This window comes from Pagrus pagrus (genome assembly GCF_965226575.1).
Source record: "Pagrus pagrus genome assembly, chromosome: 12".
In the NCBI taxonomy this organism is placed as follows: domain Eukaryota; kingdom Metazoa; phylum Chordata; class Actinopteri; order Spariformes; family Sparidae; genus Pagrus; species Pagrus pagrus.
Genome location: NC_140196.1, coordinates 5468368 through 5495381, shown reverse-complemented (window position 1 = coordinate 5495381; position 27014 = coordinate 5468368). Strand labels below are relative to the sequence as shown.

General features: G+C 41.3%; 2 protein-coding genes across 3 annotated transcripts in view; both read right to left on the bottom strand.

The window, feature by feature from the left end:
• Window positions 1-3633, bottom strand: part of LOC311267074 (SPRY domain-containing SOCS box protein 4-like) — an 82748-nt gene extending 79115 nt beyond the window's left edge. For both annotated transcript variants that reach the window (XM_084369916.1, XM_084369914.1), the window contains exon 1: window positions 3439-3633. The gene's annotated coding sequence lies outside the window, so the exon portion shown is untranslated. The remainder of the gene's footprint in view (window positions 1-3438) is intronic.
• Window positions 3634-9165: 5532 nt separating this feature from the next.
• On the bottom strand, window positions 9166-25709 carry slc25a36a (solute carrier family 25 member 36a). Its single transcript, XM_084368478.1, has 7 exons — window positions 25260-25709; window positions 22688-22852; window positions 19865-19942; window positions 16080-16180; window positions 11135-11201; window positions 10733-11022; window positions 9166-9862 (listed from the first exon to the last, which is right to left on the bottom strand). Exons 1-7 carry the CDS (start codon window positions 25298-25300, stop codon window positions 9669-9671), a joined length of 936 nt encoding a protein of 311 aa, XP_084224604.1. The 5' UTR covers window positions 25301-25709; the 3' UTR covers window positions 9166-9668.
• Window positions 25710-27014: the final 1305 nt, after the last annotated feature.

Sequence of the window (27014 nt, the reverse complement as noted above, 5' to 3'; positions counted from 1 at the left end):
CAGAACTTCCACTATCTCAATTTGAGGATTTTAACCAGTCTGTACATGATGCCAGGCGGTATCTGTTCAGTTTAAGTAGCAGTGACAGGGTGTGATAAGACACAGCCGAGTTAAAAAACCCTTATCTGGCCTACAAGCTGAATCCCATCTGCCTCTCGCCTCAACCAGACTCATAATGCCGCTTATTAGTCCCTCTGGAGGGATAAAGGGGACAAGGGGAGATTTTTAAAAAGGGAGGGAAAAGGCAGGAAGTACCGACAGACAGAAAACAGATTAGAGAGGGAAAGAGAGCTGAGCAAAGGAGGAGAGAGGAAAAATGCAAAGAATGTTCAACAAGCCCAGAAGAAGGCGACATTTTATGAGAAAGATTTAAGCGTGCTCGCTTATCCTGACAAGTGCAGGTGCAGAGGGTCGCACAGTGTGGGAACTGAGAGCAGCTGAAATCAGTGGAAGTGTATTTACTGAGAGCACTGGACATTTGCATTTCAAGATTAAGCCACATTGGCACTGTTAAACTGAGTAAGTACAGAAAGTGCTTAGCTGAAGTTAGGGCTTAAAAATAATTTGATTATATTCTAGGCCGTTTCGTGATACACGATATACACTTTGATATTTTAAATCTCCTCAAAAGCACTCCGTCAATGCTAGGACGGGACAACAAAATCGAACATCATAGTATTTTTGACCAAACAGGCCCTACTTCGATATTGCAACAATACTGTCGGGGATGACTTTTGGTACCTGGAAAAAGTATTAACTCAATGAGATTTCTGATCAGTGATCATCAGTAATGTGGATATAATGACTCAGAGGGTAAAGACAAGTAGAACAGTCAGACTTTGAAACCAGGAAAAGACATATCACAATATATAGTCTCATATCACAGTAACGATATAATATCATATATGAATATGAAATGGGAAACTGAAGTTGAAGTGTTGCAGAGATGAAAGCAGTTGAAATGTCAGGGCTGAACTGTGCAACTCAGTTACCAGAATAAATGTTGTCAGTGTACATTTCTGCAAACCACGGATACATGGAAAATTTCTTTAGGTTCAATTTTAAATGTAATCTTGTGACAGTGCTGTGCTTATAGACTGCTTTGGTCAACACTTGGTTGGGATTAGGACAACATCATGTTTTGGCCTTGAATACCTGGCTCTGGCCACCACACACACTGCACAAACGTGGAAATTGTCCCGAGGTCTCCTTAAAAATATCAAGTGGTTTCACACTTACAAATGTTGAAACGCCTTTCCACCATCCGATACTAAAGTCACGTCATATGCATGTAAAGTGAACATAATACGGCGCATGTAGAAATGTCCGCATGGTACATATGACGCATACAAATGAACGTATCTGTAGTTTGCAGAACTGTAAACTGCCAACAATTTAATCTAACGGCCAGGCTGCACTCTGCTAAAAGCATTTGACTATCAGCTGGAGTCAAAGTGGCAGATTCAGCTGAGAAGAAGTGCACTGTAAACAGCTTAAGTGTCAGTTGGAGTGTGTGAGCTGTCAGTTATAAATTGTGAAAAATGTAACCACTGAAAGCAGTTGAAGTGTTAGAGATAGCGTACGCTGCAAACGGTTGGTGTGTCACCAGGTTCAGGAGCCGAAGAGAAGAGGCAGAAGAACAGGTACGGTGACGCTGAGGACAGGAGACAGTTGAGACGTGAGGGGGAGTATGGAAGAGAAGAAATGCTGCAATATTTCAGAGGAAGTGCAGAGGAAGCAGAGGCAGAAGAACTGGGAAGTAGGCGTTTACGGATGGAAGAAAAAAACGGACACAGCCGGTGAGTGGACGTCCTGGTGAGCAGCCCGATCTCCCACAGTGACCGGCTGGTCAGATCCACCAGACAGATAAATGACCCCCTGTCACCATTACAATGCTCCATCCTCACCACCTCCTCCTCCATCTCTCTCCCAACCAACCACCCCCCTCCCATCCCGACAGGTCATCCATCAACTGGCAGACTTCACCCACCCACATGCACACACACTTTTTTTGCCCGTTACTTGTTAGTAAACCAAATGGGGGGCGGCGCTGCACCTGGCACATAGGAGCAGGGAGTGAGTTCCCGCTGTTCAGCAGCTCCTGCGCTCGTTTGTTTTGGTTTATTTTTTTTTACCTTTCTCCTCCGCCGCTCCCATTCTTCTCTCTCATTTGAGCTCTCTCCACCCCTCCTTGCTCTCACCACCTGCTCTCCATTTTCCCCGTCACCTTACCAATCATAGTGAGTAAATGTCAAGGTGTGGCCACAGTCACTCATACAGACAACTGCGAGAAAAGGCACTTTTTACTTTACAAAAATCGAGGCTCCGGACTTAATTTTCACACTGGATGAGAGTTAGGCGCACCAGCACATGTTTTAGGTGCACCCATTAAGACATTTTAATTTAATTTCTTGACACATTATGTTAACAGGAATGAAAGAAAAAACACGTTTTCCCTCATTTAAATTTCCGGCACAATTACCTCTGCGACCGATGAAAATGTTCAGTCGAAACTTGACAGATTTTTGGGTGCATGTGCGACCAAAATAGTCCATTCTGAAAAAAATGCAACACATACAACTGTAAAAACAACTGCCAACACTCCCCGGGGCACTGGGATGGTTGTTCAGCCTGGATGCACCTTCAGACTTCCATAAACAGTCGACTTTGGTCGGTCGAAGTTAATTAAATTTTGGAAAAAATGATTAATGTGTAAATGACTTGTTGTTACTTGTGTTTGACGATGCAGCTTATATTACTCAGTGGTTTTAAACCTACATGTCAGGACTAAATTAAATCAGAGAGGTTACAAGATGTTTATGATTTGACTTGTTTTTCCTCATCTTTGCTCTTTTATTGTGAAACACGACACAATCTGACCTCTTTGTGGGTCTTAAACCTCTTTGACTTCAACAATCCCAAGTATGAAAAGTCAGTTTTCTGGTCACATGCAACGTGTGACAAGGGCTCATTATGAAAAGACTGTTTCAGTTTGAAGGGTCACACAAAGGTTGGACATCATCAGAGCACTTCTTCTCTCTGCAAAGAAAACTGCTGGATAAACAGATCTGTCTTATTACTGACATCGTGATTGAATAATGTGAGATGTAAGAAGACAACAGGAGGTGACACCAGTGTGACCACACACACACACACACACACACACACACACATCAGACAAACACATCCAGGTACGCTGCCTGAGTGTTTCTCAGGTAAGTTGTGAGAACTTTAACATGGCGACAGACTAAAAGTAACACTTTCCCACAGAAAGAGCGGTTGATTTCTCACAGTTAGATTTCAATCCACACAGTCATCGACCCAACATGAACTGAAGATACTTTCCTAAAAGAAAACATTGCGCTCGTCCACCTACAGCCGCTCATAAGCTCCAGATCCTGCGGTCAGCTCATCCGGAGTAAACAGAGAAACACTCACCAAAACACTAACTCGTCTCCACACGACACTTCTCCCGGAGGATCCCTCTCCGCGCTGAGAAGGACCGAGGCCTCTGTCCTCTTCTCCGCCGATGACAGCAGCGTTATTCCGGCGTTGTTACATGTGTTTGAGCGATGTAGCGACGGTTTCTTTGTTGCAGTCAGCAGCAGCGCGATACATCCAGGCGGCCGCCGTCCCGACGCTCAGTGTCCATTTACTCCGCACAGCGAGCGCTGATTGGTCGCTTCTACCACAACACAGCGTTCGGCTCTGACGCGATTGGCTTAGGCTCAGATGGTGCGTTCACGGGCTGCTCTTAAACTTAGGCTCCCGTTGAGCTGTATAAACACTACTATTATACTACTGCTACTACTACTACTACCACTGCCACTACTGCTAGTACTACTATTACTACCACCACTACTACTACCACTATTACTACTACTACCACTGCCACTACTGCTAGTACTACTACTACTACTACTACCACTAGTACTACTATTATTACTACCACCACTACTACTAATAATAATACTACTACTACCACTGCCGCTACTGCTAGTACTACTATTACTACCACCACTACTACTACCACTATTACTACTACTACCACTGCCACTACTGCTAGTACTACTACTACTACTACCACTAGTACTACTATTATTACTACCACCACTACTACTAATAATAATACTACTACTACCACTGCCACTACTGCTAGTACTACTATTACTACCACCACTACTACTACTACTACTAATACTACTACTACCACTATTACTACTACTACCACTGCCACTACTGCTAGTACTACTACTACTACCACTAGTACTACCACTACTACTACTACTACTACTATTACTGCCACTACCACTATTACTACTACTACTACTACACTATTGCTACTACTACTACTACTAGTACTATTGCTACTACTACTACTACTACTACTACTAGGCTACTACTAGTACTATTGGTACTACTACTACTACTACTACTACCACTATCACTAGGTACTACTAATGCTACTACTACTACTACCACTGTTACTACTACTAATGCTACTACCAATACTACTACTACTACTACTACTACTACTACCACTGCCGCTACTGCTAGTGCTAGTACTACTACTACCACTACCACAGACTTAAAACAAGAGGAACATTACTAGACTAGACTGTGGTCATAAAAACAGCTGATTAGGAGGCAGCCAGCAGCACTTCCTGTGTGTCTAAACTAATTTATTCAGTTGATTTTTTTATTTAGAAATGTCTCATTATATTTCTCATGTATTCATTGTAAGTGTTTGTTTTTCAAGAATTTTATTATATTAATTTTATTTTATTATATTTTCTTTCTCTTTCCAGATTCCCTGTGATGGTATGTTAATTGTTATGAATTGATCGATTTTTTTCAATCCTCCTGATCATCTCTGGATTGGATTCCGACAGAACCTGAAGGCATCATTATCCCCACGCTTTTATTTCTCTCCTCTTGTGCACACCTCAGATTGTTTGTAATCTTTAACACTAAACAAATCAGCGACCTGTTAAGTGCAAGTCAATTCAGCCACATAACCACAATAAGATCAATGGACTGATCCGCTGTAATATTTGTAATCCAGGCTATTTTGCTGAACTAGAACAGAGTAGGGCTGATTGATCTGCATCGAGGATCAGTGTGCACGCTGTGTGCTGTTTGTGCTGAGCAGCCATAACAGCTGCACAACAGAATCAATACAAACTAATGTCCGATGGCCATTTTTTTAATACAAGTCGCAGCCAGGACACGTATGATGATGGATCAGTCCAATTTCCATCCAGCCACATTTATTGACTCATTCTGCTGTTGGTGTTACACGTGCATTAGAGGGAACTAAATAGAAATCGATGCCTTTATTGGACCCTAACGTGTGAGCATGAAATTATCATGATTGCAATTTAGACAAGACGAAAATCAATGAATTCAGTAAATTGAACTTTAGCAGTGGTCACTTTCATCAGGAGCTATTTGGCTCCTCCTGGTGGTGCTAGTAGGTAACTACAGCTTGTTGACTCTACTCTTAGTACTCTAATTTCCCAGAAATTGGAGTTGCACCATCATATTTTGCATCTCCCCTCACATGTGCTCACATGGCCTAATTTTGTCTACTTTCTACTTTGTGTATAGGTGAATGTGAATATTTTACTATGTGTAGTGAGCAGCTATGGCACAAACATTTCAGGTGCAACATGTAAGAGTTTTAGTTCAAACATTTAAAATAAACTAAAAAATGGCAATTTAAGTATTGTATTATTACTAATATCAAGTTAGCATGCTAACCAGCTAGCCCGGGGCTGTCTTGTCCTATGCTCCTATGCCAACAGTCCCCAGGTCCCCAAACTATCTTACAGCAGCTACAATTAGCAGCAGTTAGCGGTTACTCTGTTATTATTCTGCCTCCTTTAAATTCGTACATATTTCACCTTTAAGCTCCATCTAACAACAAACATGACTGTCGTATGCCTACAAAACAAAAAAACAAATGAAGAGAGAAAGGCTGATTTTAGTTGCATGTGGATTTTTTATTTACTTTTGTGTTTTAAAAAAACAAACAAACAAAAATACATCAATGATTGAGCTGGCAAAAACCAATGTTCCAGGTTTCATTCAACCCTGCATGAGGCTGCGTCCTGTCCAAGCAGGTAAAGGATTTTGAACTGCATACAAACACTGAAATGAGAGGTAAAAAACAAAGTGAAATGTCCTTGTCCAGTCGTCTGTTAACGTCACATTTTGGTAATTTGAGCTCAAGTATTACTGCAGTTGAGCCAAAGACAATAGCTCATAGTGTTTGACGGGAAACGTTTAAAATGAGTCAGCAAACTTTTTTCAAGCACCGACAGCAACTATGGGCTGGCAACATGTCAATGGAGACTGAAAATCAATAATAATTACAAGGTACAACACAGGCCTTGGATTGCCTCTGAAATGATACTGCGACAAGGGGGGAAATGAGAGCGTTCAAGAGCACCGTGCATGAACACACAAGATTTTGAACGTGGAAACTGAGCAGACAGTTTCATATGGAGAGGTGTCCACTGAGATCACAGCAGCTGAATCAGGGAGGTTTTTTCTGTTCACCAGATGTTTAAAAGGATGTTTTAACATTAAAGAAAAGGAAAGTATGCAGGGGATTACTTGATAAGTGCTAGGATACAATTTGACATATTCTTAGGTCTTCTTATGTCTTTGGATACAAATATTTGTGTGCCTAAAAATCCCAATTATTCTTTACGTATACCATGTTAGCTTTTTGAATGGATGGGGAACATTTACATACAACAGTAACAGATTAGTTTATCAAATTCGGTTTTGAACAGCCCCAGTTCCAGTTCTTGAACTCTCACATTAAAACACAACCGTTTTTATAGTCAGAACATGTTTTGCAAGGAGAAGCAAACACAATCTGAGAGTGAGGAACAATGTAAACACTAACAATAATGGAAACATCCAAACTTCACAAAATCGAACACTTTTTAGGAACCCCCGGTAAAAAGACTCACCAGCGCTGCAGCACAAATCCTTACATGAGTGTGTTTGTCTGCAGCGCTCGTCTGCTTTCATGTAAGAACAAATGTTGCGTGACAGCGACATACAAATACAAAAAAAACCCCAAAAAAACAAACACACAACTTATACTGTCAGAAAAATCAGCCAAGCAATATCAATATTCATGTCAACAGTCAATGTCGAAACAATGTTAAATTGCACAGAAATGGATGCAATAATTTGCAAATGCAAAATACAGCATGATCATACATGGGCCTCAGAGAAATACGACAAATGATATGCATATACAGTATCTATATTATGTACACACATCTGGACATCATTCACAACTACTGAGAACTCTAAACTGTACAATATATCTGCTTTAAGAACAGTTGCGCAAAATACCATTTTGATATACAGTAATACTTTTTTTCTTTTACAATGTACAAGTTCAAACTGTCCACACAATAAAATGCAAAGCACAAGCCATAAAAGGCCACAAAAGTGCATGTTATCAGGTCAGTTGGAAGCCACTAGAAGGACGACCGGCGCGAGAGTGCGAATGAAAGCTGCCAGTATCGTACAGGAGCTTTAACACACTCCCACCCGCAGCGTCTTGCAAGATTAATAGTTCATGGAGGGAAATCTGGAGTAGATATTAATTATACATGCAGGCACACATGACTGCAGATGCACAGACAAACACTCACTCACGCACACATTCTTGAACATGGTTAGATCAGTGACCAACATGTTCGTCACACAGATACACACAGACGCACACACATACACGCACACACGTTACGGGGTGATGATGAAACTCCATCAACATTCTCCCACTCCAACATTTCCCCACACCGTCACATTATATTCAAGTAGTGGCACTCCAATGGTAGATACTGAGTCTCGGTACCTTTTGGACAATCACACACTTCACATCTTAAAAAGGACACGTTGCTGTTGCGTTTTTCACACAAGGTTTAAGTCCTGAGCAGTGACCGGGTGCAGGCAGAAGCTGGCCTTGTATACTGATCTCGCTTCAGTTTTTACAGGAGAGAAACTGTCGACACTGAAGGCCAACTGCAGCCGAAGCATGTCACCGCCAGGCACTGAGCTGTAGAGCAATAAAACAACCCACAATCCACTCTTTATGAACACAAGCTACTTTACTGCAGTGTGCGTTTGAGTGACAGGCCTTCACAAGCTCATCATTATGTCTTTGGCCACTTAGCTCACTGCTGTGTATGAACTTCAGGCCATTGAGGGGGGGGGGGGGGGGGGGGGGGGACTGCAGTGTTTTCAGAGGGGAATGCTTCAAGCCACGCTTTTATGTAGTGCAAAGATACAGATGACTGATGTCTTAGTTTTAAATGCTAGCTTCCTTCTTACATTCTGCTTTAAAGGTCCCATACTATAGAAAGTAAAAAAAAAGAAATGTCTTTCTGGATTATATATTTAATTGAAGGTGTCAAAACACTGGACACAGCTTGCATTTAAAAACTGTGCCTTTAAACGAGCCGTCAAGACTTTCTGTAAGGCTGTGATGTCACAATTATCCATCACTGCCCTCAGCTTTGACTGCTACACGGCTGCGGTTGCACAAACAACGGCACAGTTGATGTGGAGACACAGCGGACAATGTCTGCTCAGGCCTGTGAGAGCTGACCAATCGGAGCAGACTGGGCTTTTCTGGAAGAGGGTGAATAGAGGCACTGCAGCACTGGACAGTATGAGAGAAATAATGTGCTTTTCGACTGTTGAAGCCCAGAAATCTTTTTTTAGTAGACACCCTAAATAAGAATCTGAACCTGAAAATGAGCATAATATGGGACCTTTAAACAAACATTCCTTAACTGCCAGTCATCTTATGATACAGCAGTCTCACAGCACTAAAGCAAGTGCAGACAAACAGAGCCAAGTAGATGTTTGGATTATTAAAACTGACCTACGTTTAATTATCGTCTTTTCTGTCAAGATCAGTTGCCTCCAAGCATTCCCCTTCCACAAAATCATCTCTATCTGAGAGTGAACCAGGTTGCTTTTCACTCGGCACTCAAAGAGAAGGACCAAACCCTTTCTGTTAAGGCCACTGAATTGTGCTTAAATTTTTTTTTCCTTCAGAGATACCGTCTGTTTAACAGTTGCCAAACTCGTTCTGTGGCTTTCCTGTCAGTTTCTCGTCTTCTTCTGTGAACTGTAGTGCCCTATCTGATCCAGAGGTCTGATAAAGGGAACTGGAGGTGACGATGCTTAATTTGGTGACAAAGGGCTTTTCTCTTTTCAAACTGTTTGATCTTTTGTTGATTTGTCCTCTTCTGGTACACAAGAGGTGGCACAGTGGAGCAGAGGTCAGCACTGTCGCCCGACTGCGAGAAGGCCAAGGCCTTACAGTGCGGACTTCGCGTGTTGGTGTCTGCATGAGTTTCCTCTGGGTGTTCCCTTTGGCTTCCAAAGACATGCAGCTTAACTGGTGTAAAATTGCCTGTCCGATGCCCAATGTCAGCTGTGATCAGCTCCAGTCCCCCTGCAAAGGATGTAAGATGATGGGTGGATGGATAGATGGTCCACTAGAATCGGTTCTTTTTCCTTTGGTCTTCATTTTGCCATTTTGTCCACACTTCTTCTCGGCCCTCCTTCTCAGTCATTTGCTAACTGTCTGCCTCTTCACACAGGAAGGAGGCGTACATGGTGGGCTAGCGGCCGAGCAGGTAGACCACCACTTCATATGTACACATCATGATGGCGGTGTTGGGAATCTGTCTGACAAGGTGGGTGGTGAGGCCGCGGTACAGCGCCCGGTATCCTTCCTCCCTGGGTACTGTGAGGAGAGTTTGGAAGAAGGAGCGATACCTGCTGCCTTCCTCTCGTAGCCGTGTCCGGATCACCTCTGCAATTTGAGAGTAGAGGAAGAAAACTGTGTTACATTCACTATTAGCTATCCTTGCCTATGAGTGTTGTATAGTCCCTCTAGAGCTACATTCCCATAATTGACACTCACATTAACATTAAAAGCGGTTTATTTATCCCTCTCTTGGTCTACGAGCTGTCCATTAGCCTGCTCCAACCTTTACCTGCTGTGAATCATCTACTCGATACACCGGTTTTGTCCCAGAATGACGTTTGGACAATCCTAACAGTATCAGAACTCTTGTATTCAGCTTTGAGCTGTACGTAGGTGGAGACTGATCGTGATATTTATACTGTAAGTGCATCATGATATTTTCCAATACAAGTGGGTCACTCACAATGCAGCATGTTTCCTCCCTGTGAAAAGTACAAATTCAAGTTTGTACCTTTGTGTTTGTCTTAAAATTAAACAAACAAGATACAAGTTAACTGAAAAGCGTTACAGGTGCAGATTGGATTTAAGATAATCGACACCTGGCTCTCGATGCACAGACATTTATATTGATTTTCTCCTCTACCTCTTCTCAACAAAGTGAATACACTTATTTCTGAGACTTCAACAATCCCCAACAAATGAACTATTTACTTCTGTTTGAGAAAAAGACTTGTTGAAGGCCTTGTCCACACATACACAGACGTTTTGCAAAGCAAACATTTTCATCTGCCTTTGGCCTCTTTTTCACCTGCAAACATCATCTTAGGTCACTAGAATGTGGATTTTTAAAATTTCAAAGCGCAGTTTTGTTTTGCGAGTCTTACAGATAATAAAAAACATTTTTGTGATATCATTCGCTGTTCATGTCATGGCTCATGTTTTTAAAAGAGTATGCTGAGTGAAACAGAAGCTTACCGTGAGGATATGCGATAGATGTGGCACAGGTCTTGGAGGTGGCTGCAGCGAGCATCATGCCCACAAAGTCTGAGGCATCTTTGACAGACTCCTCCTCTTCGTCCATACTGGCGTGGGCCTTGGACTCCCGCAGTTTACGTTTGATGCTCTCATAGATGACAAAATGGATAACAGTCTCAGAGATGCCAGCGTACGAGGCTGACATGCCCCTGTAGAAACCTCGCAGGCCGTCCATCTGGTACACTCGCCGCACGCACTCGAATGCGTTCATTCGCCGCTCGCCCCGGTTTCTGTAATCATAGAGAGTCTTTTTTAATTTAAGTCCAAAACCACTATAATTTCATTGTAATTCATTCATACAACCCAGTCCACTTGTAGACTTTAAGGTTCGAGGCTGCTCACCTTGTTTCCAGCTGCAGACGGGTCTTGATCAGCCAGATGGGATTGGTGGCTGTGATGGCGGTGAACCCTGGGAGATTCAGAAGAGGTCAGAGGTTCAGACAGATGCAGAGACATTTGGAAGAGCACAATCTAATCATCTACATTAAACATTAAATCTATACTGTACAAGGACAGTGAGAAAGCACTTCACTAAACAGGATCAGAGAATTATTGTTTAGATTATTTGGGACCATGTCTGTAATCTTTCTGAAAAATCACTAATTCAGTTCCAGATAGATGCTTTTCCATATTCACTTATTGATCCTCTTCATGTGAAATGCTACACAGGTGTATGTAAACAACAGCTCTCTTCCTGAAGTAAATATCAAACTAACAACAGTGCATGAAGGCAGCAGCTGTGAGCGATTTCTTTTCATATTAAAAGAATATCTGACTGCAAACACTGGGAAATGAGAACAGGCAACATATTCATTTTAGTCCTTTAAGTGTGGCAGATTATCATTATCCTGCCGTCTGATTCATTTGTTTGAAATGCTAATGAGAGCTCTTGTGTTTCTTATAAAAATCATTTGCAATTAAAACACGAGCTAATCTTTAAGAGCTTACAGAGGCAGGGTGTTGTTCTTTTTATATCATTACACTCTCAATGTGCTTTGTAATACACATATGAGTGCTGGCCTTATTACAAGCAAATCTGTCATTACACAACAGTCACAACACAGGTTTAATTCTCGGTTTTCACATTGTTCCAAATGTTCTCCTGTAGTTACTTCAGCAATATGATTGTGCTCCCTCTATTTGTCAATTAACATTAACATCTTAATGTTTATTCTATGACATTTAACGAACCAGTGGTTAGCAGACTGTAGGTCTGATACTGGTTCTACAACAGCACAGAGAAACTAAATGTTATACGGAGGAGATTCTTCAACTATTCAGCAGGAGTAAAGTGGAAAGTCTTTACTTGAGCGGTCTTCACTTCCTAATAGTGGTGAGGAAACTTTTTTATATATATTTAGCCGCATTCACAGCCAATATCCATGTTAGCTTAGTCTGAAACTGGGTCCAGTTAATAATGGGGTCCCTGAAAGTGCATTAAAAATGCAATTATGTGCAGAAAATCCATATCAAGCAGATGTGAGTGTTTGCATGCACTTATTTTTGATTATTTACATATGTGTGTTTGTTAAGTAGGAACACTCAGGGAATATACTGCAATATAAAGTTTGATATGTAGGGTGTAAAGCTAATTAATGATCATGTTGTATCATTAGGAAACGCCACAAAGTGTCTCTAAAAGTTTCTGATACAAGTGATGTGACATAGAGGAATAAAAGATGGCCGTTTGCAGAAAACAGCTAAGACGAGACTCTAAAGAGACACATCTACTGCTTCAATGCAACACAGCCCTACGTTATGGCAACTGCATGAAGAAGAGAGGATGACACAGGTCTGTTGAAGAGAAGAAGAAAAAGAGGAAGAAGAAAAAAGAGGGAAGTAGAAGGAAGTAGCGTCTATGGCGTGTACTCACGAGGGAGGGGCAAAGCTCCTCCAGCTCCTCCCCGCTGCAGCTAGTAGCCTGCAGATATGGGGGGCTCAGATGGCGGGGGTGTCCCACCCAATCACGCAGGGGTGAAAGCTTTACAGTAAAGCCCTAAAATAGACACAGGCTTTTCTGTACCACAGTCACACACAAGCAGCAGTCACATCCACCCCCAACCCCACCAGTCAACCACCCACCCCAACCCATTGGTACTGTACAGGTAGTGGAGAAGAGATGGGAGGGGGAGGACTGGCCTCCCCCCCATCTTTCCCCAAAGTCTAATCCCAACTCTAAGCCCCATCAACTTTAACTTATATGTTTTTTACATTTCTTTTACTTCCACTTTATTAAGATTTATGTCTCTCTTTACTCCTTATTAACTGGAATAAAGAAAATGTTGACTGAATAGAAACCAACCCAATCCAAAACTCCAGCTACGTCTCACCAGAGTGAGGTACAGTACAAATACAAAGGCAGAAATTAAAATTAAGGAAGTATCCTTCAGAATCATTTTGCCATTATCAGTTTATAATCTACATATTAGAGAAAGAACAAAATCAAATTCAATTGATTTAAAAAAGAGGCAGGAAATGCTAACCTTGTCGTTGTGTACAACAGATTGTTAGCGGTGGACAATGGTGATGAAAGGACTGGAGGAGGCCATTTTATAAATAAGTGCTGGCCTTATGGATGAAGAGAATGATCAAAGTGAAGTGAATCAATGAAGTGGAACAATGGGTAACTGTCAGCCCCAAATACAAACTGGGATGAATGTAAAAATAACAGTAAAACGTCCTCGCACTTGTGTCTCCTGAGAGGCGGCATGTTTCGCGAAAAACGGATCAAATCACTCCCGAAGGAGCTAACAGACGAGTCCTCTTCAATGTCACACAAAAGGACACTAGAAATGGAAACCTCAGTGGAAAAATACCTGTTCTCCACTTATCCCTTACATGTGTAAGTCTCAATACTTATTGTTAAAGTAAAAGCTTAATGTTTATAATTGCAACCAATAATGTAGTATATAAAAATGTAGACATGACATGAAGCAACTAAGATCATTTCAGTGCATTGATGCCATCTCTGACAATAAAGTTTATTGTTAAAGGGTAAAATATTCTGCCTCCATTACATACGAGGGATCATGCAAATATTGAGTCTCAGTCGTGCTCTACCACCTATAGAAGCTATTATAGTCCTTGAACTAGTCCTTGAACTTGTCCATGAGGTGAACCTCTGAAGAACTGCATCTGTAAATAGGCATGCTGCTGCACGTTATGCATAATGTTCCCTCTATAGACACATGATCCCTGCGCAATTTCTCCAGAGGAATTTGACCTACATTCAGAGAAAGCGAGCATGCTTTAGATTAAATCCTGGAAGGGAAAATAAGTCGAAGGGAAGTGGTGAGACCCGCCTCCCTCACCCGAATGTAAGGAAGCCCATAATTCGGAGCAGGGAGGCCATGAGAGACAGTGACTCCACAAAGCGACTTCACAAAACTGGAAGCAATTATCAAGGCACAGCGGTGAATGTTAAGATGTTCACCCACTCAGGCTATTTTTGTCAGTACTGACAAGCTTGAATATGCAATATTTGCATGTTAAAAGACATAAACAAGAAGTCTAAGTATCACATTTGAACTGTATAGTACAGCTACAGAAATGTGGTTGGTAATTATTGAAAGGTACGATAAACAAATGCAGCTGCCATGCTGATGAGGAAATGTGTACAACATAATGGAAAAACTCACTATATGTTGTGCTTAAGTTTGCATGTCGGTGACTTCGCTGCATCTAGTTCACATTCAAGTACTTATATATATTCTCTAAACTGGCTCTAGTACTATGGGGGTTTAAATGTTAAGCCAAACTCTCTTCTTGACCTCAAACTAATTTAAAAAGAGGAAGTCGTGTCAAAATACTGGCCGGTACAGATTGTCCTCGGACAGAAATGACTGATGGTGGATGACGACAAAAGACAAAATGGAGCACATCCATTACAACTTTCTGTAGAGGTGACAAGGTTAGCATTTCTTTTGTTCTGACAACATAAAATCTACAAAAGTATGTGTCATCACTTTACCTTTACTAACAGGCTAAGGGAAGGAGGTGTGTGTCAAGACTAAGCAATAAACAAACCTAAAACTACAATCCAGCAGCAAACACATTGCCATAAGCAATGGTAATATCATTACAAAATGAATAACCATTATGAACTTTCTAATATTCATAAAAATCACCATGGTTTTCATCATACCAGTGTAAAGAAATGGGGTGCTACCTGACGCGTCCGCCTGAGTGCCAGGGGCCCCGGTTGACCTTTCGGGGCCGTGCTCTCTCCTCTATACACACAGAGCAAAGAAGGGGGCCCAGACCACACTGTTTAAGTAACAACTGGGATGTTAAACCATTTACAGAGTCCTCCGGAGAGGCCTCAAAATGAATGAATAAAAGGAGCAAAAAAGGAGGGGAGGAAATAAAAATAATGGAGGACAAAGGGGGACAAAAGGGGGCTAGGAGAGCAGGAAAGCACAACCTAAACTTTGAGGACCATGTGGTTTTCTTCTTCAGTCATGGTATAAATGCCAGCAGTGGCACATTACAGCCAGAAATTGCCAGTGTGCCGTCTCTCATTTGGTTTTAGTATATTAAAGTCTGAGACCGATACTGGTAGAACAATGATACTGGATTATCTGGGTAGAGAAGCTGGTAAGTGGGAGCAGTAAAGATATGCTTTGTGACTGTGTCACTGGCATGGTTTCACTGTGCATTTTCCTTTAATGCTAGATGGGAGATTAACTCTTTACTTTGAAATCATTTCATTGTGTTGGACTGTAAAGACTTTACAACATTATTAAATGTATCTTGTCTGGCTTGGTGACACAGTAATCAAAGCACGAGGCTGTTTTCACCACAATCAAGGTTTAGGTCAGTTTGATCCTGAGAGTCTCAAATTGTGCTTTCTGATAAACCCCCTATCGTTTATTTATATTTCATATTTCTACACATGAAACATCTACATAACGACTACTTATAACATGTGTTATTAGTTAGCCTTAGCATGCTTTAGGAATTCACAAGCTTTTAAAATTTGAGAAAATCCCACCATCCCACACATGTATATGGTTAGGGGAGGGGTATATAAAGGGGGAAGAGAATGACGTGAAACTCTGATATTTTTAAATTGTGACAAAATCAATGATGAAAGGATAAAGAAAAATGAAATCCGTCTGATGAAGACAAACTGAATAATGTCTTTATATTCATATATATATATAAAACCCATCAGTGATTAACACTGCTCAGGCAGACTGACAGAGAGACAGACAGACAGATATAACACTCAGCGACACACAGTGACAAACAGACAGCAGGGAGGGGGAGAAGGAGCCATCATTACCTGCCATCCCAGCCGACACCATGTGCACCTGGGTAGAGTCTGGCTCCAGCACCCCATTCAGCTTCTCCTTGGCTGTTGAATAGGCCGCGAAGTAGATCGCCCTGTGGCAGACAAGACAGAGATCAAGATTAACTGCAACTCTTTCACACATAGCTCCAGATTAATTACTCAGATAACCTTTCAGGCAACAAAAGTGCTTTTCACTATTCATACATGCAGCTACATTCAGGAACGTGTCGTGGCAATGTCGGAAAAAATGGGGCAAAGTACAGTGCAGCAGATTGCAGAGGCCAATTTCCATCTCAATCAACAGAAGAAGACGGGGAAAGGCCGGATACATGTGTACACAGCAGAAGACATCTCTTACTTTGACAGGAACATGGCAGACGAGGAGCTGAATGCTCTTAACTAAATAAATATGTAGTTGTCTGCCAATAAATGCAAAATAAAGTACTAATCTGAGTAATGCAACAAAAGATAGTTTAAAAAAGCAATAATAGGTAAGTTTGTTTAACTCAATACATTTGTAATGCTATTATAAACATAGGAAACTCATCAGGCTTTTCATTCTTCATTCTTAAGCAGTCTGTTAACAAGTTTCTTATAAGTGCTAATAAATGTTTAATAATCTAACAATAAATGTGTTTATTACGCTATCATTTACACGTATATACTGATTAATGTAAATAAGAATCTTATCAGGACTTATGAGGGCTTTATTACTTACTAAACAAAAAAGGGTAAAGGTTGATTTATTGTGATTTTACAACACCAAGGTAGTAAATCACTAACGCATATTACAAGGACCTCAATATAAAGCGTAACCCATTGTTCTAATGTTCAACAAATTTGCAAGACAAGGCGACATCTCATCAGCAGGGTCTCGTGATTGATTAACTAATTCAATGTGACAGCTTCTGTCGTCAGACGGACCTAACCCTTTATGTGCTTTTCCCTGCAATGTCATTGCTTGCATGCTCCCTCAAAAGTCTTGAGATTGGAACAGATTTCCCTGTGTGTCGATCCCTGCTGCCATTTACACATGAACCCCATGCAGGAAGTGTTCCCCGACCATTTCAGGGATAGACGGCATCGGTGAAAAGGGCTTAACACGAACTAATAAGAAAATATTGGGAGAAAACATTGCTCTTCTTGATTTTCTTAACACATGCACAGTGAACAAAATTAAACATTTAAAACAAAAAATGAATGAAGAACATTCAGGAATTCAGTTGCGATGTAAAATATTACTAAGTGGAACCACAAGTTGAGTAACAAAAGGAAAAAACTACCTGCATAATCTATATAAGGAGTAGCGTTAAGTTATCTGCATTAAATATAAAAGAATATTATTTTAATTGCCTGAAATTAGATACTGCCTAAATTTTACATGAGGCCATGCAGGGATAAACCAAGCTAATATGTAGTCTAAAAGCAAGCCACTGAGAGAAGTTTATCTGTGCCTGTGTGTGTCTGCATGCATGTGCATCTCAATCTCATGGCACGCTTTAGTAGCAGATTTATCTCCCATGATTCTCCTCACTAAATAAAATCACAGGATTTAGTCAACATTTCTGCTGAGTGGAATTAAACCCGCTGACCTCCGCTCCCTGTCCTCGTTCTTCATTGAGATCACGCATGCACAACATAATCATGCTGCACTGCAGATGAGAGATGAATTATGAGAGTGAGCCTGAATGTGTATGTGCATCTCTTATACGTAATGAGCGATGCTGCCGGTGCAAGCTGTTCTGCATGTACATGTGTTGTGTGTGTTGCTAATGAACGCCAGCAGCATGCCCAGTGGACCGCGATCTCATTAGCATCAGAATTTTTTTTTTTTAGCTTTCCAGCGTCAGAGTGCTGTTTCCTAATTATAATAGGAGAGAATAACTCTGTAGCCCAGCAACCCAGACCTCCACCGACAGATAAATAAAGTAATAAATCAGTTATTTCATTAATTATATTACGTTGGAAAGTTTATCTAGACTGTGATTAAATGGAGTGGAAATATGTCATCTCATGTTGCTATAAATCTTCAAAACTGGAATCTTCCGCTGTATCTATCATAAACTACGCAGACACTGAAGGCGGCATGTTGATCAATAACCCAGAGTCATTTGGCCATTTTTTAGAGTATCTTAGTCGAAGGATCACTTAGACTTTACTGCTGGCAGCTGAAGACCAAAGTGATGAATTTGACTGCTCTGAATAATGAATGGAGATTATCAAGTGTTGCTCATGACGACCAATATGAAAAACTTCAATGAAGTCTCTGCACTGACATTAGATTTAGCTTTTCTCTATCTAATCCTCAAGTGACAGCAAATTCATTTGTCCAAGTGTGGATGATCACAGAGGGTGCAATTTTTTAATAAAAGGTCCCTTTGGTTCAGGTGTGAGAAAGCATGTTTGTTTGGTACAAACCCCAACAATCATCATGATTTTAAAGGTTTATTTAGGGATTTTAACAATTTATTTAGGGAAAATAATGTAAAGAAAATCTGGAAAGCAAGATTTGTTGGCCAGGGCATCTCTGAAGCACTACAGTACTTTATTATATTGCCACACATTTTACCTTCACCCAAAAAATTGCAGCTTCTTGCTATTTGGTTATTACATTTGGTTGTATTGCAATTTTGATTAAATCTTGATTAATTGTGCAGTAAAAAACATATGTGGTATCTGGAGGCATGCAAAAATAAATCATGTCTTAAGTATTAATATTTTAGTATTAGGATGATACTGCCTGGAAAGATTTGAGTAAATTTAGTACTACATAAAAACAGGTTCAATGGGGAATATTGGAAAACACTGAAGAAATTAAGGACATGTGGTTCATAAAACGACACCCTGCAGATTGCAGGAGGCCAATGAGTTCATCAGGCTTACTACTTATGTAACAATATCTTCCTATAGCACAGTGTGCTATAGCTGCCATGACCAGGAAACAAGCGGACATTTCCACAGCTGGACAACTAGCCCATGGGAAAGACACATACACACACCCGAGGGCATTTTTTACCCCTCTGACAGTCCGAGTCTGACAGGGTGAGACAGCATAGACAGTGAAGGACCGAGTGGACAGAACAATTCTGCATTTGTATACTGAATGACAAACATGGAGAGAGAGAAGAGGATAAGAATATGGAAGGGATGACTCAGATAGAGAGATAGAAACCACAACGAACCAACGGGAAGAGGATGACAATGGCCATGTGATGCAGCAGTAGCTAGGGAGAACTAGACAGGTCAGGGTGGGGGATTGGACACAAACACAACTGTCTGACTATAGGAACTCCATTGTGATAATACACAACAACAACAGTCACATGACGAGGGTGTCACAGCTGGCCAGTGCCAGCTGTTGTGCCGTTTCATTCAGACTTTGATTGACTGGGTTCAGGCTGTTATGCAACCGTTACCAGCCGAGCTAAGAAAGAGAGAACCTGCTCGTTTCCTGTGGGATATGAAGCAGATTTCCATCGCATTTCAGCGAGTTTAGCTCCCTTCTTTCTGTATTTGTGGCCTGCTATTATTGCTGCAGACATAAGCTCCTAATGAGATGAAAGCTTGGTAATAAAAGCTAAGGCGATCAAGCAAAGTAAATACATTCCTCAACAAAATGTGTGCCCAGGTTTGATGTAACACATGAAGTAAATGACGCAGAAATACCTTTTATTCTCTGATAAGAGGTCTAGTGGTCCTGATAACAGTGGTTCATTCTTTAAGTTTCTTATAAACATATAGCACACCCACAATACTGAAGACAATACTGTACATACCTGGAAGGTGCCACACCCACAAGGTTGGGTCCCAGTCCTCTGAAGAGGGAACGGGGTCCCTCTTTCTCGAGAATTAACCTGCGGAGAGATAGATTGAGATTTGTGTTCTCTTGGTTATTCCATCAGCAAACAAAGCAAACAAACAGTTAACATCCATATAATGTGCTTTTAATTGATCGACCATTGGATTGGCTACTTATACAAACGTTTTGCCGATTGTTCTAATTTAAAGTAGATTTCCCAGTCTCAGGACTAACAGGTGAGTCTTGGACCTAGTGCAGTGCCAAAGTGGTCTCTAGTTAAAAGACATTAAAGACACCAGTAGCGGATTAGCTTATGTCAGCACAATGACCAGAAAGCAAGCCTGTTTCTGTACAAAGGCTGTTGCAAGTCTCATGTTTACTGTACAAACACAAGATCAAGATCAATCTTCTCATCTAACTCTCAGCAAGAAAGCAAATAACTATCTCCCAATATTTCAAACTATTCTTTTAATAATACATAAACATTGATATTTAAGGGGCACCACAGGGAACAGAAAGAGGTCATACTGGAGAGATAGCATTTCATTTGCCAAAACATCTCTGTTCGTAGCTAAATTTAAATCAAATGTGGGTGCCCTGAGCATGTGTATCAGTAAATAATACTTTATGGACAATTTGCCAGGACTTGACACTAAATACAGCCTGACATTATGCACAGGATCACTCAACACACTGGCTGACCCAGAAATAATGACAGGTGTGTCCTTGTCCTGGTGGTGTTTGCGGTTGTGCTATCATGATGGCGGCTCACGTGTTCACCTTTAGTTGTCACCCGAGTTCAGAGATTGTTCATCTGTCCCCTAACCCACTAACCCCATTCAACTTAAACGCACGTTTTCACTTGAACTGTGATGCAGTACATCAAAAATGACATCCAAAGAAAAGTCATCCTGGGAAAAAAGTAAAGAGACACAAAAGACAATAAAAAAAGTCCTTTGGGCCAAATTATAAACTGGTCTTTTGGGGGAGATGACAGATTTATGATAGACTCGGTAGCTCGATTTGAGCTGTCCCACACAATTAAAAAAAAAAGACATAGTCCGGATGTTTCTTGATGCAGCTGTAATTTTTTTCAGCTTGTGGGTTTGTGTACTGTGCAATCTCCTCAAGAGCACACACTATTTGCCCAAACCACAAAACACACAGAGCTTGGAGCGACAGTGTAAATCATACTCTGCTCTACACTGGAACAATGCCTGCACCTCACTGCATGTTGACCTACTTTGACTCGTGTGAAGTCTTTTCCTTTCCTTCTCTTCCCTCTTTTCCCCCGCTCCTCTCTGCGTCATGTAATAGTGGCGACAACCCAAGAAGTTGATTTATGTTAGCACAGAACTAAAATTGAGCATGAAACAATGCCTCGATTAAGTAATTGAAAGAAGGCCTTAGTACAGTGTTCATAAGAAAAATTCTGAGGAAGCATTGTTAACAAAGCCTCGTTAATGCAGGCAACGTGACAAAGAAAACATTCAAACTATTGCAATAGCCACTGAGAATGAATCACCATTTTAGTCAAACAAGTGTAAGAAAGTGGTTCACTACTTTGTGCAAGATCAGCATTTTGCCTACATGTCACGGCTAAGCTTAATTTAATTTTACAATTCTGTATTTTTTTCCTTAGATATGAGAGGTTTGTCCCAAGACTTTTTGTAAGATCATCAATGCAAACCTTTAGCTGTGGAAAAATTACACTGCAGCTTTTTGCATTATGCAATATGTTTAATACTGTGTGATGTGCTTAATACCGTTAATCCCTCAGTGACCAACGTTAACTATGAGTGTCCAACCACACTGGCTAAAAGAAGGTTGCAAATAAACACCTTACCAATGTTGGATTCCCCTTCACTCTCACTTCCCATCTTTCTGTAACTTTCCACAGTCCAATGAGAAGAGTAATGAAAGATCATGATGCATAAACAGGAACAATTTATAGTGACTTTCTTATACTGGATTTCCCGGTAGTTGTTTAAGGAAGGTACCAAAAACAGCCACAGAGCTTTAAGGTCAAAATGAGGCTTAAACTTATGCATTTTGTTCCTGAACGCCAATGACAGAAAATACTTGAGGCGGGACTTCCAATCTGTTGCATTGTCGCAACAAGTTGAAACATACTCCCCAGGACACGTCAACCATTTCTGCAAACAATTTCATGTTTGTAGCTGTATGTGACGGGTTGGACATTAGTTCAGCTTTTACATCAATTGTGTTGGACAATAGGATAAAAACACATCACAGTGACCCAGCAACGGGCTGAATCAACTGTCAGAGTCAGTTTTCTTATTGTGATGTTGCATTCAGACTCGATGAGCTTTCAAAGTGTCACATTGAGCTGGATAAATATCCTCTACAAGAGCATTTGCTTATAGGAAACAGTGTAGAAGGTTGAAGTGTAAAATAAGACTCATTGTAAACAGACTGTAGTGACACAGGACATACAAATGACCCGTTTCATTATTACTGCAGAGTCACTTTAGAGTATCACAGACTACAGTAGGTCTGAACAGCCAGATGGTCAAGTTCACCAACTGGCATGGACATTTGCTGTGACAACAAACACAGACTGTGTGTGGCTTTCACGGAAGAGTACAAAACTTCAGCGAACATCATTTGCATCTTTCAGACCTTCTCCCCGTTGTTCCCGTCTTTGCACATATATTGAGTGTGCAATGCAACTCAAGATTACTTCAGATTCAGACACATTTTAGGGTATGGTTCCCGCAGTGATCATCCCTGATCAAGTAAAGTTAGTGCAATTAACATTTAACGTCATTCTTCTTACTTGAGACAGTGCAGAGGCCCTGGTGGAGCCACACGTGCCACACTGGCCCCATTGACGGTGCTGAGCTGGACTTCAGAGATGTAAAGAGTGATGGCAGAGGACTGCAGTCTGGTCTTCACAACCTCCAGAGGACAAGTCAGAATAGCGCCCACTGTGCCACCACATCTAGAAGGAAGAAAGGAAGGAGGATGCAGATTAAGAAAGGAAAGGGGGAAAACATGGTGACACTTTCACACTGGTCAAAAAGAGATTGATAACATACATACCACTTCATATATCATATATAGCACTTCTTTTGCATTTTGGTTTTCTTGCTCCTTTATATTTTATTAAATTTGTCATGTTAAGCATCTTTGAAAGCTATCAATAAACACAATATACTGTTATTATTATCATTATTATTATATTGTATGTATGTATTCACATCTATTCTTTGCCTGGTTACCATATTTTTTTCAAAACCATCCTCTAATACTGATCTCCCCCATCACTGGCAACATGATCTGTTATTCCTTTCAGCTCTAAATTTATCTAGGAGCAGGAACACTTCCACACAACATGACCTGGTATTGCGATATGCAAGATAGTGCCATGTGTAAGCTGCCAGCTAACAGTGACCAACTTCTTCATCTAGTTCAGTAGAAATTGGTCCGCGGCTCAGCGTAAGTGTGACCACTTTGCTGACTTTTGCCATCTGAGAAGGCGAAAATGAGGCGTCATTAAAATTAGACTGCTGTTCAGCTAGCTCACTGAGCTCACACACACACATACACACACTGTAAATAAAACCATGACTGCCTACAAATGAACCAAAGACAACTCATGATCATGTTTCGACATTGACCTCTATTCTGACTGAGGCCATCTGCATGTAAACAAACTGAAGCCAATCTAATTGCAATAAAGTTTATCTTCATTATTGAAAACAGATAACAGATAAATATTACTGTATTATCCGTTTCACTGATATGATGTACTTTAATTTTAAAAGCCAAAGGCTACCAGACGTCACCTCAAAACAATGTTCTGCCATCGTGCCACAGATGCACAGTCACTGATCCTCTCTGCTTTCAGCAAAGGCAGCTTTCCATAATAGGACAGAGCTTTACAATCAAAGCACCACAAAGCTGGAAAGTGCTTGCTGTCTATTGCAATGACAACCCATATGAACGCTCTGTAGGTCAGGTTATGGAAATACTAGTTATAGTGGTGAAGACTGACATCCTGGCGGTAGGCAGTGAATTCCTCTCCCTACAGTCTCTTTTGAGTAGCACCAGCTATATTTACCTTTCAAAAGACCGACCCACATTCATGCTCACAGGCAGCGGTGACCCTTGGCCTACTTTCGGAGCTACGCTGTCTGCTGCATGTGTGTGTCTCAGTGGCCGTGGGAGGAAGCACCGTGCTGAGGCCTGCTGCTCAGGATTTTTAGGGAAGACAAATCAGATTTTTTATATTTAAGATGATGAAATGTGTCTTGTGCTCTTCTTAGATGTGAACTGCCTCACAAAAGAGAGATAACAGAAGAGTTTTGCTGTGGCAAGATTGACACATTTGAATGTCAATGGCTTGGTGCAGAGATGAAAGCAGAGGGAACAGACGCAGAGACACTGAGGACAATAGAGCAAAAACAAGACACACAGTATGCCAATAAACTGCTAGATTTCACAGTCTGTGTTTACATTTTCTTTGATGAACAAGTTGTCGGGCCTGTCTACAGGCTTGTGAATGAGAATCACCCATTATATGGGTCACCAGTTTGAGTAGTGGTCGTGGCCTGAAGTGGATCACAAAAGATCCTCAAAAACAGCAGGAAAACTTTTAATTTTAAGACTAAAATGACCTTGCACGTACAGTTTGGAGTTAAACAGCTAGACATGCAGCAAAAAACATTACATGTGAGAACATTATTAGATGGTTTGCAGGGTAATGCTCATCTACTGCATCTGGGACCTTGAAGGACAAGTTACAGGAGTCGTGGGCTCAATAATAGCGTATTAACGTCAATGCAGAAACTAAATATACATAATTAATTACACTGTTGACTCCACATAAACAGACCTGTCAATGACATTGACATAGCATTGTTAAAATGCTACATCACAGGAGAAAATGATTGACTCTGCTGCTGCAGTTGGAGAAGATCATCAAGCTAGCGAGAGCAGCAACGAGCCCGGAAATACATTGAAATTGCCTTCAAAATAAAAGCGTTCTTGAATAGAAGAAGTTGATAATTACAGGCATAAATCGATTTTTAAAAAGCTACGCGCTACTGATGTACTAGTAGTATCTACGAAGACACATCTAAGCATATAATTGCTCTCTATCCTACAGTTCTTGCAGTTTTTACAGCACATATGGATGTATTTTGAAGCGATGACAGGAAGTGTGTACCTATACGTGACTGACGTGCACACAGCTGCCAGGGGTAACGCCAGTTGCACATGCACGCGCTGCGTAAAACACGGCCCTTGTTAGCTAGCTGGACAAACCAGACGACGGTTGGTGTAGCAGCGCGGTTCATAAGAAAGAAAACACCATATCTAAAATAAATAATAACTGTCTGACTCACCCTCCGGCGAACAAGTGAACCAGCGTGTCCCTTTGGCTCATTATTTACTGTGCTCCGCCAAGCAGCGCACCTCGGGGCTGCGGCAGAGGGTCAAACGCGGGCTTGGGTCCCGTCCCTTCCCGTTGCTTTCCTTTTACCTCCGAGAGGATGCTCACGCAGGCCGGGCAAAAGACGTCGATGATGAGCCGGCGGTGGGGCGAGTCTCCGGTGATTCAGACTGCAGTGGGCCGCCGTTAACCCCCCCCCTCCCCTCTGTCGCTGTAGGTTGCTCAGGTCTCGCACTCACTAACAGATTTGGTTTCTTATCTTCGGGCCGGACCACCGGAGAGCTGCTCCTGACAGACGGATATCTCAGCTCCTAATAAACAGTTTTTAATGGCACATCCACTGTGCGTGTGTCTCCGTTTATCCCTCTGCTTTCATCGCTGCAGCGCGAGGGAAGGGGGCAGAGCTCATAGTATTTACTGTACAATCATAGGCTGGAAAACAGACGCCGCCATTGGTCGGCCTGGCGCGTGACGTCACGGCATCTCCGCCCTGATCATGCACTGTTCACATGCACAGCGGTGAATGAATCAGAGCTGCGTTGTTTAGGTGCTGGAGCCTTGATCTCATCGTGCACAGACGGCCATGTTTAAATACTGTGTGTCACACGGTTTGTGATTTCCCATTGAAAAATCAAGTCTGAGTCAAAATTAAAAAAAAAAAAAAAAGAAACACAACACATTCATATTAGTGTTGAGTTTAATTCGAGGTGTGTACAGCCGTCTTGCATGCCAATGGCTGGACTGTGTAATAGCAGTAGGATTTTCACATGCCAGATGCTTGACTTACTGGATTAGCGATATTTAATCTATAAAGGGTTTTTCAATTGAACTTACTATATCACAGTATCTAATGCTGTGCAGGATTTGTCGGTTGCTCTTTGTAATCAAGCTGATTGTTGAATCTAACGCAGGTGTTCAAATACAGACGCTTTGCGTTGGTGGTATTTGACAGACTGGGATTAAGGCCCTGCACACACGTACACGGGTATTTCTTAAAATGAAGCTTTTTCTATGCGTTTTGGCCTTCTGTATACACGTAAACGGCATTTCAGTTCAGGAAAACCAGTGTTTTTTGGCTTGTCTCCTTTGTTTGACGTCAGAGTGTGCCTTGTTATCTTCTAACAGCAATTTTCACATGTGTTATATCCTCCGTGCGATGAGGAAACTCTGGGGACGTCTCAGAATGCGTTTCTAAAACTACCCGTGAACGTGTGGACTAGGCCTGAGGCTCAACAATCAAACTATATTTCTCCAGAAACACAGCAAAATAATAGGAACAACATGTAGAAGGCAAGATCTCTGCAGATACAGACACCGACACATGAGTGATGACTGAGAGGGATTTTTTGTTTTTATGTATTTTGATAAAATTTTAAAGAAAATCCTGCATAGTATAACTTTAATTATAATTGCACGTACGTTGATAAGACTTTATCCGTACCACTAACACTAATGGATATGAACACAGAAATTGGAGGATGTTCAGCTTTGCACCCTTAACATTCTCGAAAGTGTGTTAAGGGTGTGGTGTTTGTGTTTGGCTTCAGCAGTCGAACTCTCGCATGCTTAACCTGGATTTGAGGCCAAATTCTTATGATGTACCTTTGATACTAAATCTATTTCAGACAAGCGTTGCCATGATGTGTTGACCACTTGTTTGACTGGAGATTAAAAAGGGTACTGTCTAGAAATGACCACTGACGTCTGG

Coding starts and splice junctions, on each gene's coding strand:
- slc25a36a (XM_084368478.1), bottom strand. CDS start 25,300: ATGAGCCAAAGGGACACGCTGGTTCACTTGTTCGCCGGAGG. Junction 11,023..11,134: donor CGTCTGCAGCTGGAAACAAG/GTGAGCAGCCTC, acceptor CTATGATTACAG/AAACCGGGGCGAGCGGCGAA. Junction 9,863..10,732: donor ATCTATCGCATATCCTCACG/GTAAGCTTCTGT, acceptor CTCAAATTGCAG/AGGTGATCCGGACACGGCTA.